This window comes from Chaetura pelagica, unplaced genomic scaffold (genome assembly GCF_000747805.2).
Source record: "Chaetura pelagica isolate M959 unplaced genomic scaffold, ChaPel_1.0 scaffold387, whole genome shotgun sequence".
Classification (NCBI taxonomy): domain Eukaryota; kingdom Metazoa; phylum Chordata; class Aves; order Apodiformes; family Apodidae; genus Chaetura; species Chaetura pelagica.
This window is the reverse complement of record NW_009954101.1, coordinates 2,244,780-2,258,718: the sequence shown is the minus strand read 5'-3', so window position 1 is coordinate 2,258,718 and position 13,939 is coordinate 2,244,780. Positions and strand designations below refer to the sequence as shown.

At 35.8% G+C, this 13,939-nt stretch overlaps 1 protein-coding gene across 1 annotated transcript in view; it reads right to left on the bottom strand.

Annotated features, from left to right (window-relative positions):
• Nucleotides 1-598: 598 nt before the first annotated feature.
• Nucleotides 599-13,939, bottom strand: part of PRR16 (proline rich 16) — an 82,166-nt gene continuing 68,825 nt past the window's right edge. The window contains exon 2 of the mRNA XM_010002363.1: nucleotides 599-1,401. Coding sequence (XP_010000665.1) covers nucleotides 599-1,401 — 803 coding nt within the window. The remainder of the gene's footprint in view (nucleotides 1,402-13,939) is intronic.

The window sequence follows — 13,939 nt, the reverse complement described above, 5'->3', positions numbered from 1 at the left end:
CAGTTATCTCTTCACTTCCTCACCAAAAATCAAGGTGACTGAAAGTCTGATGATTAGCACTGCTATTGCACTGCTCCACACATGATGCCTTCACTCAAGCAGTCAGACAGAGAAAAATGCATTTGCTAGAATTCAATCAGAATCTGTTATCTGGTACTCCATTTTGCTTTGTCAAATGACAGTTTAAAAGAAGCTTTCTAGAAACAGAAAGTTTCCAAAAAAACAGGAGCAATGGTTATTCCCTTATATCAAATAGACCAAAATCTGTCATGAATTATGTTAGAACAGAAGTTCAAACTGAACTTTCTTTTCACTGTCTTAAATGATGCTGCAGATAGGAAACTGCAATAGACATTTACAACCTATGCACTAAAGCATGACTAGTTTTTCAGCATCCTTTGCCATAATGACATTTTCTGTTCAGTACAAGTAAGATCAACAAGCATTCCTCTTTGTACTTACCATGTTACTTTTATGCCACTTCACTGGACACACGGAGTAATACATTGGGTCTTTTTATTGCTCAAGTAGAAAGTGCTCATTACCTATTTTGTTTATAGATACGAAAAAAAACCAGAGTTGTTTCAAGTGGCATACATCACACTGTTGTAGTGGTTGATTTTCTCAAGATGGTCTTCTGGGGTTTTGGCGCAGTTTGTGGAGGCACAGTTGCAGGTCTCGGAGGAGGAAAGCTATTACTAGGACTTACCCCCAACCCTCCATTATCCAGAGGAAATGGAGGCAGAGGAGGTGGTGGAGGGGGCAGAGGAGGGCACTGGTGTGGCAGCTTTCCCACAGCATGGGCAGGCTCACTGTGCAAGTGCACCTCCCTGTTTTTAATGTTATACCGAACATCACAGTCAGGGCAATAGCCATGGTACTGCACTTTTTCACTAAATCGTACCCGTTCCCTGGCTCCTGGCTGAGAACACCGCTCTTTCTCAGGTCTGTGCGTCAGAGGCTGCATCACAGCTTTCTCTAAGTTACTGCTTGGCACGCAGCACATCTCTCCGTTTGGGATGCGGCTGGACCCCACGGGCAAGCACCCGTTTCGCAGGAGGGTACCATTAGTCTTGACAGGTTTGGCTGAAGGAGGCAGCCTTGGAGGCTCATCACACTTGATGGGCGTCAGCCGTGGTGGAGGAGGGGGTGGATTTGGCTTCCTCAGCACGGTGAGGATAGCAGAGGGGTGCGAGGGGGGCTTGATGAGGGGTGCGCTGCCCCGCACCTTGACTTTCTCCAAGCTGGAAGCTGTTGTGCTGCTGGAGCTGCTGTTGAGTGTGTCCGTTTTGGAACTATCAGTCATCTCATCCTCCAGCTGCAGGTCAGACGTCAGTGTGTCAATCTGGTCAACCACCTGCGCAACAGCCAGAGTGAACACAGTGAGAAAAGCTTGCCCCACTGGAGGCACAGAAAAACAAAAGGACTCTCCACTATCAGTTTTGTCCCAGTTCCCAGAACTGAAGCATTAAAATTATTTTTTTTTCACCATGATTTCTTTTTTCTTGCCAATGTAATATAAGAATGGTAATAACAACACTAAAATAATAGTGATTATTATGATGATTATGATTATTATAACAACAATGAAAACAATAGGGATGGATAGTTTCTTAGCTCAGCACCTGAATACAAAAGTAATATCACTTCAAACACTCTGGAATTAAATTCTTTTTCTTTCCCTCTAGGGTTTACTTGGCAATATCATTGTAAGTGAACTGTAATCCTGCAATATTATGTTTTCCCTTTCAGTATAGGAGGAGACTGAATTATTTAACTCCAGATTCTACATGAAGCTTCTGAATCCACACCTTCTGCAGAGTATCTTTTAAGTTTGACCTGTCACACAGTCTAGGTGTATAGGTGATATTATACATGTACAATCATAAGTTGGTACACTCTCTCCTGATGATTTTTTAGCATAAATAAGGCACTAAGAAGCAACCTCCCTCTGGCATTATACTGCATTATCTCCCTTTTGAATATTTTCCTTAATATCTGAGATCCTCTGAAGCAATCCTGAAATAGCATTTGTTTCAAGAAAAGAGGAAAAATAGCCTAGTTTCTGAAGTTACAAGCATTTATTAATTTAAGTTATTTATTCCAAGATTTCCTTTAACTCCCGTTTTTCTGTTTGTAGCTTCTACAATTTTAGATTTCCTGCAATCTTCCAGACTCCTTTTTACTGAAATTTTATAGGATGTGTAACTAATGGTGCCTTTACTAGGTAGCAAAAATTTGCCATATGTTGATTAAAAGCCCTTCCTGAAAACTGCATTTCACTCAGTATTTGGTTGAAAAACTGTAGCTGTAATCTACAGGTAACTACAAGACACACCATGGAACTAAGCACACCTGTAAAACTGATCTTTATCTTTTAGCTCCTCACAGGATTTACCTAAAGTAATCTGTAGCTGAGATGTTACTAGCTAACTTTGGTGCATGAATAAAAAAACTTGTGCCACTGCTTGGAGACTTTATGGGAGATTTGTGATATTCTAGAGGGGGCACTTGAGTGTATCTGAAATAAAACCAGATGCCTCTAGTTGTGCCACTGTATCAATCTTTCTTACACTTTTTGACACTTTTATTTCTACTTGCTGCTTTCTATAATTTGCTCCTAATATTACTGATTTCAAATACACCTATTTTTGAGGAGTATAAGTCATACACTAACCACAAAATTGAAAGTCATTGCTGAAGGTAGTGACTATTTGGTCAGACCAGTAATTCAATTATGTGTCCAGTGGTAACCAGTAAATAATGGAAAGAAAACCACCACAGAATGAAGCAACTCTTTAGTTTCCACTGCTCATACTGTAGCTAAGAGCTATGTAATATAAAATTAACAAAAATTCATATGCAACAATTCAGTTCAGTGCTTTCCTTCTCCTAAAAACATCAACATGCAGACAATCATGATTCAGAAAGAGAGCTTTCAAATATCTTTTGAAAAATCCTATTTTTTTTCTCTCCAAGACAAAAACAACTGCTCAGTTTTTCACTGTTCAAAGCCCAATACCATGCTGCATTTCAGTTTCTATTTTAGTATTTTTATTTTGCTCCAGTAAAGAATAAAGAAAAAATTATATCCTTAAAAGATGGACATTAATTCCCCCAGTAGGGCTATATCTAAAAACCAACACTAACTAACAACAATTCACCAAATACAAGAAAAAAAATAAAATCAAGAAAAGTAGAATAGATTTATGCACTACAATTCTTTTTCTTTTTCTTGTTCTTTTAAATTTTTATGCAGACAATCAAACCTTTCAGTAGACTTGAAAAAAAAAATTACTAATGATAAGCATTCCAATCAGGAAACACTGAAGAACTCAAATGCACCAGCAGTTTTAAATCACATAAATCAGAGGTACTGAGTAACTCACCTCGTAAATTGGGTCCTTTCTGAGAACAGTTTCAAGGAAAAAATCAGTGTTATATGACTGTAGGAAGACCACAGATCTGCGCTAAAGCACATTAATACTACTGCTGTTGAGTTCTTGCTTGTCAATGCACTAACTTTTAAAACTTCTAAATACACTTTTTAAACTTTTCTTTTGAAATGTCTGTTTGGAAAGGTTTTCTCAAGATATCTGAGTATTAAAAAAGCGCAGAAATAGGTAATCGAAAAGATGGTAGGAAGAACTGTTTTTATTAGATTCAGAAAATAAAAGAATGCTAATAAAATGAAAACAAAAGGAAAATTATAGATCTGTGGTTAAATTTGAAATTTTTACCTTTTTTTGATTAATTTTAATTTTCTACTAAATAAATGCTATGGATATTCATCAAAGAAATTAAAACAGACAAATGAAATGGTTAGAAGGCTATAAAAGAGGATATGTAGAAATGAAAACTCCACACTCCAAAGAGGACACAAATGAAATAAAGTACCTGTGCAGGAGCTGACAAACTGCCACTGGTAAGAAGAAAAACAAACAGGAAGTTACCATGGATTGTTTCATACAGACAACTTGCCAGGCAGTAATTCCTAAGAGGAGGCAATGAAGCAAGATCACTAGACCTTAAGATGGGAATGCAGTGATTACACTCTGGATACACTTAAGCAATGCATAATAGAAGTTGAAGCCAAAGTGAATAAGTGCATTAATGTTGTAAACATGATTGCTGGGAGAAAAACAATAGCGTAATAAAGATAGGAAAGAAAAGGCAATCATGTAAGAGCACATGTAACATGGAGCTGACAAAATATATGAGGTAATGGCTAAAGTTTTAGCAGAATTTGTGAGAAAGACGGCATGCAGAAGTTCATAAATGTAACTCCTAAATGTATACAATAGGTAAGATGAGTTTTTATTCTCACTTCACTAAGATTAGAGATGAATATGATTTATGTGATATTTATAAGGTAGAACCATAAGCAAACTGAGACTGAAGATCATTATTTGGAGACAATTTTGCTCCCTGTTGTCTCTCTTGGGGAGTGCACAGCATATTCAAATGTTAGAGTAAATGTAAAGCTCCTTCCTGCAGATAGAAGCAAGATTAAGTTATGCAGTACTGGAAAAAAAAACCTTTGCCAATCTGCTGCAGAAATTCTGTGCTGCATCCACCACAGTAGGGAGAATGAATCAGTATTTGCAAATTAAGAAGCTAAAAAGAACATTGATACTACCCATCCTCAATTAAAAAAAAAATAAAAAATAAAAAAAATTGGAAAAAACAAAGGAAGACACTAAGGTTGAAAATAATTTGCAATGCAAAGATACCCCATAATTAACTCCATCCTCAATGATATCAAACATTTATATTAAATCACTTAAAAATATAGAGCTAGCTCTTTCCAATGCTGCTCCATGATAGGATGAGGGAAAACAGCACCAAGTTACAGCACAGGAAGTTCCACCTCAACATAAGGAAAAACTTCTTTACTGTGAGGGTGACAGAACACTGGAACAGGCTGTCCAGAGAGGCTGTGGAATCTCCTTCTTTGGAGACTTTCAAGACCATCTAGATGTGTTCCTGTGTGATCTTCCCTAGGTGCTCCTGCTGCAGCCGAGGGGTTGGACTTTATAATCTTCACAGGTCCCTTCCAACCCCTGTGATTCTATGATTCTATGATTTTCCACTGAGGTCAAGCTAAAGTTCCTGTTTAAAGTAATTGAGAATCTTGTCCAAGAAAACATCTGTGTTTATCAAAAGCAGGCTATGCTGGCCTAATATTTCCATTATTTGAGCTGTACATGTAGGTTTTGTTTGGTTTTGACCTCCTCTGCTAAGGCACTTTTGTAGGTGAATGCCCTAACTTGATTAGACCAATACTCAAAACTCTGTATTTCTTACTGGATGCCAAGTTCTCATTATATGAATCTAACTTGGCAATAAGGCTAAAACATGACACAGGAATTGACAGATTCTTCTTAATTGTATGCCTAAGCTTCTCTGCAAAGAGAATCAACCACTAGTCACAAACACTTTTGCAGTGCTTCCTTTGTGTGATTACACGATACGCATCCATAAACATGTTTGCAATCTACTGAGAGTTTTATTATCTCCTTACAATAAATGTTTCATCAGGTTTGTTTTTCCCTCTGCTTAAAGGCAGCAGGAAACAAATCATTAAGGTACAGATGTTCAATGAATATATAAACCACTAATTGCACTTAATCCATCACAGGTAATTGTGCTTTTTTTTCAACTCTTCAGTAAAGAAGCAAATAAGATTTTCAGAAAAAAAAATAAATCAATGTACTCTAAAAGATTAATTTTAAGTTCACAGAACAACAAAACTATATTTTTTCCTTAGATGTCCAGGTATTTTCACTGTTTTGTATGTTCTTCAAAGTTTCAAGTGGATTTATGTGTAAGATTAGTTTTTAAAAATTATTTCCTTCTGTACAGGCTAGTACCTCTCAAAAACAGCTACATAAGCAAAATGGAAATAGTACCTAGCTATGATATTACTTCTGAGATGGAACAGTTATAATTCATATATTACTGTTTAATGGTACACCACAGCAGAACACAGCTATGAGATTTGATTTAACAGCTTGCTGCAAGTTTTCTAGAATATTAAGCTACAGATGCTGAACACGACATTAAATCAACTAAATCAAGTGATGTCATGAGACAAGCAAAAGTTTTTACTTTCTTTCTTAGAACTAAATAAATTCCAGGGGATGAAACAAAATTAGGTGGTGTTCTTTAATTACAAACAAGAACAATCATAATATCTTAATTTCACTATTTTGAAGCAATTCCAAAAACTTGCAAAGTTTAGCATGGATACATTTTGCACCATACATGCAAAAATTAACTGTGTGACAAGCCAGAAAAAACAGCAGTCAGCTCCACATGAAAGAGGCTGCTCTTCCCTTTAAGTAAGGAACTGGCAAACATGCTATGTCAGGAGCTCTAATATCTTATGATTGCATCTCTAATTCTACAAGAAATTGTTCACTTGCTGTAATTACTAGTGGAATCTTTAAGACAAGCTGTCAAACTATTTACCTTCCTGTTATCTTAGCTGATTATTTCCTGTAGAGTTAGTAGATTTTTGTTGACAAAAATGAATGTTTAATGAAACTAGGGACAGAAATGGAGCTTTTTCCCCACCAAGTCTTTGCCTATAAATCTTGAACCACCAAAGAGTTAAGAACAAATAAAAGACAGATGCTTATTAACTGTGAGCCAGTATTTACCTCTACAGTTTAAGATACATAACATCAGAATAAGATGCTGCCCTCTCCTGTAGCATTTGCTACAGATAACTTTTCTACACTGCCTCCCTCCATCCTCAGTGACTACAGCTTCCAGGTTGAGGAGGAATGGAACCGAATTTAGACTAGAAATGTGCTTATAGGCTTCAATAAGAACAAAAAAATACTTGAAAACAACAAAAAACACCCCACCAAAACCAAACTAAAACCAAGCACAAAAACAAACAAACGAACAAAACCCCCCCAAAAAACCCTCAAAACCAAAACACAATAACAAAACAAACAAACCAAAACAAACCTAAAACAAACCAACAAAAGAAGATCTGGTTTAGGAGAGACAAGTGATCTACTTAGTACAGTATCGTGTGTCCTGGTTTGAGCCAGGATGAAGCCAATTTTCTTTTTATTGATTTTTTTTTTTTTCCTTCAGCAAGCTCTCTTTTAACAAGCAGCAGGTGTTCCAGCTAGTGGACTGATAACACTGGAATGTTTATGTTACTGCTGAGATTCCAAGGATGGTTCTTTGCTTTGCTGCCTTAGATGCTGCCAGGAGCAGCCCACAGGGAGAAGTGGACTAGATGGACAGCAAAATTGACCAAAGTATTCCATTCCATATACCTATGTAAGCTCAGAGGAAGGTCACAGATCACAGCAGAAAACAACTTCCTTCCTGCTTCTTCTTCCCATCTCTTCTGTCCATGTCAAGTATCTGGGGAGCACTCCATCTACCCATAACCATTGATCCCCAGGATCGTCCATTCCTGACCCTCATCACTCTGCCCTCAGCTCCCGTCTGCTCTGCCTCTCTCTCTGGCAGCTCCAGGACATTTCAGGACTGCTCACAGCTCAGGAGATGCCGTGGGAGTTGCTGGGGGTGGGAAGAGGCAATAGGGGTTTGCACATTCCGACATATACTTGTATGTATTTGTACATATTTTCTTTTGCCACTAGTGTTTAATTAAAGCTGTCTCGTTTAGTTATCAATCCAGATAAGTCTCTTTCTCTTAATTCTCTCTCTCCTTCCCTACCTGAGTGGGAGGGGGAGGGGATTGAGAGCATTGTTGTCTCTGGTTTAATTGTCGATCCTGAGTCAAACTGTGACATCGTGAAAAACTACAAAAAGCAGGTTCCCAGACAAGAACACATGGATGAAAGTCAAACCAAATCTTTCTGTAGAATCTTGTCCCAGGCTCAAACAATTTCTAGCTCAAGGACTTCTTAACAGATTCTGAATTAAGCAGATCTTGACATATTTATCTACCACAATCATGCCTGTTCCTACTTGAACTCATGTAAGCTTTTAGCATTTGCAATATCCTGCTGCTTCCCACCATCATTATATAGCTACACTACCTACTCCTCTTCCTGCTTGACAAAAACACAGAAGCTTTTATAGACAGTGTGCTTCATGGACTTACGTAATACTTCAGCAGAAGCTGTTTTGTAAAACCACAGCTATGCAAGCCCTCTCAGGCTTGGAATTGTGATAAATGTCTGCAGGACAAAGAGTAACAATCTTACAAAGGGAAAAAAAAACTCAAACAACTGAAAGACCTGTCCTTCTACCACCACTAATAAATTAAAATAAAAAATTTACAGTGCATCTTCATATCTGAAGCTGAATTAATAAATAATTGTGTCTATTTATGCTAAGATATTCTAGTATAGCACTGAGGATTAATCAGATATTTGAGTTAATACACACTTCCAGACAGATTAAAAATTCAGCTTTCAGGAGACAACTCTAACAATAGCATCTCAGGCATCTTGGTCACCCACCCTGTAGCACTAGCAAAGGGCAAGGTTAGTGTGAGACCTGAGAGTGTTAAGGTCTCTAAAAGATAAAGACCACCCTAAGCAAACATACACACATCCTAACTCAATAAATACCAGAAGAAAAATCCCACACGCTGTGGTTACCACCAGAAGGTTTTTTTTGCTAAGGAATAAAGTAACAGAAAACTAGTATTTGGAGAATATTATACAGCCATCAATCCAACCTTACCCTCTGTATATAAATTAATTCAGAAATACACTGTAGTCAGTGACAGGCTTTACTAAACTGTGCTCTTGACTTTTGGAAGGTTACTGAACACAAAGTTAGGCTGGTTGTAAATGCATAAATGGAAATTTACGAATATGCTGTACTCCTGGGAATCTACACAAGGCCATGTACGCTCATTATCATCCTGATTTAGCATTTAATAGAAAGCAAACTGTAAAGCCCATATTCAAAATCTTACAAGAAACAGATTTCTTTTCCATGAAGGAATAAAGAAAGAAATAGAAAAGGCAGTAATTTGCTTTCTGTGTTCTTTAAGAACTAAACATAGTCATGGTAATTCTTCTATGCATCCTTTTGGATAAAGTCTGCTAGAGATGCTGCTTGGAAAATCAGAGAGAGATAAAGGAAGATATATGTCAGGTGTTCATAGCATGAAGAATAGTACAATTATATTCCTGTTACACAGAAAAGAAGCCTAATAAAATTACGATAAAAAAACAGAAACCCTGAGAAAACAATCAAACCAGCAAATCCCGTTTTAGAAAAGCTAGTTCTAAGAATATTTATTTAAATTTAAAAAAAGTTCTAAAATATTAATTTAAATTAGTTAACATTCCTTATAAACAGTAGCAGAATTTCACATTTCCAGTGAAACATTCACATCATCTTGTACTTGGCAGTATAGGAAAATAATTAATTTCACAAAAGTAAAGGGAATTAAATCTGATTTTATGTCACATTTAGGGACACAGAGCTTACACTTGTCTTAACTCTGGTAAAGGAGTGCAGTGATTTTACATGTAGGTCATTACTCAGGCTGAAAGACAAACTGTAACTCAGGCAGCACTAAAAGAGAAGTCTCACCCTTAGTTATCAGTCATGTCTTTCCACTGCACCCCTATCATGCTCACAATGATGCAGTCACCAAAACTGTGTAAGCATAGAAAATCAATCTACATATTTGAAATAACAAGTACGATGCATATCTCTAAGGGCAGCAGTGTTAGCTAAGGGTTGCTCAAGAACAGATTCCAAGAGCAGCACGTGAGTCTGGCACAGCTTGTTCTGAACATTGACAAAACTAGAAAAAAAAGGGCTATGGATGAGGACTACATACTAAAATAAAAAGTTTAATTAATTAGTTTAATTTAAAAGTTTAACTTCCTGTGACTCACAAAGAAAAATGCAACTTAACAGGAAATCAGCAATTTTCCCTTTGTTGTTATACTGATGTCAATTATGCTCTTTTTTTTTTTTTTTTTCTTTTTAGTACTCTTCCATCTTAGGTTTGACAGTGTAGATATAGCATGTCAGGCTCATGAAAATAGTGGAAAAATGCTCATTTTCTTTCTGGGGACACTGAAATCCACTCTTCTTCATATTGCTGCAAACACCTCTTGTAAGACTGTAACAAGGAGAGTGTACAGATACTTTATTATTTGGATTTCATACATTTTCTCCTAAATTTGTAGATTTATAAATTACATTTTTTGAAACACAAAGACTGGACACCTCTGTTATTATGGTCTAAGAAAAAACAACAAGCCAACATTGAAACGGATTAAGCTGGACATGGTAAATATGCATTTGATGAACTATTTCTGCAGAAACAATTTTTTAATTCATTGGCACAGAACAGGATTATTTTATTTTTTTTTAAATCCTAATCAGCATCTAATGCTTAAATGTACATGTGAATAAAAATAAAAAGGCTTCCTTGTAAAAAAAGTCAAAAGAATGAATGAGGAATATTTGTGTACAATGTTTTGTATTACTCCCTGACCAAAGATCTCTTTTGTTTAATATAAAGAGGCCAGAGAAAGCCAGAGCCATCAGACTTTGGTATGCCGCCTGAATTAAACATATCTTTCTAAATCAACATTTTAGAAGCTGTGGTTTACTACTGCTTTTCCTTCTCAAAATGGGTAACAAAATTTAAAATGGCTGCATGTTGACAAAACCTAAGGAATGGTAAGTCGGTACATCATTATTTCTAATCTTTTCTGAGTAACTGTTGTAGGACAGCTAAAAATGCAGTACTATAAAATGATAGATTTCAGTCCTTACATACCAACCATACCTAATAAACATTGTCTTATAATGACTACAAGAAAACCAATTTGGATATTCAGACTTTGTATTATCTTGAATGAATGTAAGTACTTGTCTGAAGTCTTAACTATTAAAGTGAACAGATGTTCCTTAAAGTAGGTGCATCCCCAAGCTACTAATGGTTATCATAGAGAATAAAAGTTCCTATGTAGGATTAAAAAAAAAATAAAAAATAAGTCCAACTAATTACATAAACAGTTCCCTAGGTACACTCTTCAGATATATTAGTAAAATATAACTGTTGTTAATCTATTGTTAAAATCTACTGTTAAAAAAAGCCTTTGCAACGTTACAGGTCTGAAAAAGAATTTAAAATATTTAGCATAACCAAAATAATTGTCTCATAAACTGGTAAACAACTCTATTGCAATTATTTTGTGTTAATTCCAGTCGTAAGCACTTGATACACTTCTCTGATTTTAAATAAATCACCTCACTAGGCCAAGTATTAATCAACATGCTTCCTTTTCCTCTGACAGTTTAAAAGAGACTCCATAAATAAATGTTTTAAATCCTTTTGCTCTAAAAAGAAAGAGATGTTCCTCCAAAACCAGCCAATATATAATTTTTTAGAACACATGTTGGGCTGGTGGATTTTTTGATTGAAAGGATTTTATTAGTGAAATACTACTCTGAGTCTAGATGGCCTCCACATTTTATTATTTCAGCACCAATTCTGTTAGAGCTCCAAAGCCACATTTAATCCCAAATGAAATGAGCAAAAAATTTACATTTATCTAGAAGTACTAATTCCAAGGCTCATGAACAGTTATTAAAATACAGTTTCAATAGAGCTGAACAGAACTGGAGGGTTTAATTTAGTAACTTTTGGCTTAAAAACATGACCCAAAATTGCACAACCCATGGTTTCATTCTGATTATAAGTTTAAAGAACTCCAAAGTTCACAGCAAATTTTAGATGAAGTACCAGCATGGTTTGCTTTTTACAGTAAAAAAATACTAAAGAAGTAGGTTTTATTTTTTTCTTTAGATATACTTGCAATTGTCTTTTTGCTAATATAATTTAATTGAAGGAGCGAGCTTCTGTTCATGCAGTAGGTTGAACCATCTGCCTGCAAATAAATGATATTATTGATAATGATGATTATTCAAAAGCTGTGTAACTCTTTCAGCTGAGAGGTCTTAAAACAGGCAAGCTGTCCTTTGTCCCTTGCTCTCCCAGTGAGCTGCTGGCAACATTTTGAAGTGTGCTGTAAACATTGTTCCAAGAATGAGAGAATGAAAAAGATGTTGTAATATTGACCCTACTGAAGGTGTCCATCTGGGTGTACTGGGCAGAGTACATAACAAGAGATAGCCCATGGTGAGCTTACACGACTAATAAATAACAGTAATAAATAAGCTAAAACCTGCTACTAGAGAAAGCATTTGCTATGAACCATGAAGGTTTGAAATTAATACTTGGTTGCCTTTTAATTATTATTTGCTCTAAGTTAAATGACTTCTGCTTACAATACATCACAACACACTTAAGGAATTTAATTAAAAGTCACAGAATAGTCTATCTTAGTATTTATGGATTATTTTTTTTTTCAGATTTCTTTCAATAAAACGCTGCATGTGCACAAGGGAAATACAGAAATAAGGATTTTTATCTCATCCTTGGTTCAATACATAATATAGTTGTCAAAATGCTATAGAAGTTTGTTGAGTCTCAGCTCTCCATGGATTTGGCCTGAACCAAATTTCAATATGGTAATTATCTGAAGATAACTAATAACAATGTAATCTAGTAAAAACTTTTGTTCCCTTATGCAGATATCTAAATCTGACCCCTTTAAGTAATTACTACAGCTTTATACATATTTCAAGCAGTGAATAAGAGCAAATTGTAGCTAAGCATTTTTTCAGTAAATAATACAGTTACATGATATAGCAATAATAGCAATATTCACATTAGCATAATATATTGCCAAGACAACAAACAACAAAGTAAGTAATGTAATCTAATGTTACAAGTTTACATAGATGGCTGCTTACTTTATAGTTAAAGCTGAATTTAATCAAAAATCCTATTTTTCAGAGCTTGAAATTAAGGATGCATGGAGAGCAAAGGTGAAGTAGCAGAGTTACAGCTAATGTTTGCAATGAGATACACTATTTGCTGAGCCTTAAAAATGCTTATCTAATATCTCTAAAATGTCCTAAAGATGTGGGAAGTCTTCTATTTTCAAATCTAGTGTTTGTAATATTAATCACACTAACAGAAAAAAATCAGAAAATCTGTATCTCGGACATTTCCAGCACTTATGAAGGAGGTAATTGTTTCAGAGTGTGCCAAAACACAGTATCATGCCTGTTTTTTCAAGCAATGACTAATAAATTTCTGTCCTTATAAGACCATTATCTCATGTTTTCTGGCACTATAACCTGCTGTTCATATTCTATTTCTGGTTACACATCAGGTAGGTTATAAGTTTTTCTTTGTTATTGCACAATCTGCAAAGATGCTAAGTCTGTTAATGTCCATAATGTACTTACACTCCCAGCACTACTGAACTTTTAAGAGAACCAGCACTTGGTGTTACACTCATCTTGCATTTGGTGTTGTACTCAGAACCACGATACTGATTTTTTATAATTTGAGGTGTGCTAACTCTCCTGTTTACTCAGTTCAGATGCCCCTGCACCTGTGGCATATGTTTCCCATGGATGTAGTTACTTTTGACTTAACAGGAGGATAAATTAAAGACTCACAGAGAAATTCAAGAGATCTGTTTCCCTCAGTTAATGAACGGTTGCATTACAGCAATAAACTGCAGTAGTAGACTACATTGATGAAAAGAGTAGAAAATAAATTCCAAATACATTTGCGAAACACAGTGGTTTGCAGGCTGGCAGAGCAATGCCCTGCCTCAGGCATGTAGGGTAGCAAACTGCAGTCAAGATTCAACACACCTACTGCAAATTTCTGTTTCTTGGCGTACTTACAATCTTCCCCCCCCCCCTTTCTTTTTTTTAATTATTACTACTTTTTAAATTATTATTTCTTATACAACATGCAAACAGCACAATTTTTGCTAAGGTTAATTACGCAATCCCTCAAGCACTAAATCATTTCTTTGATTGCCACCCACATTACTAATCCACTTTGAAGAGTCTTCACATCCAGTCCTTA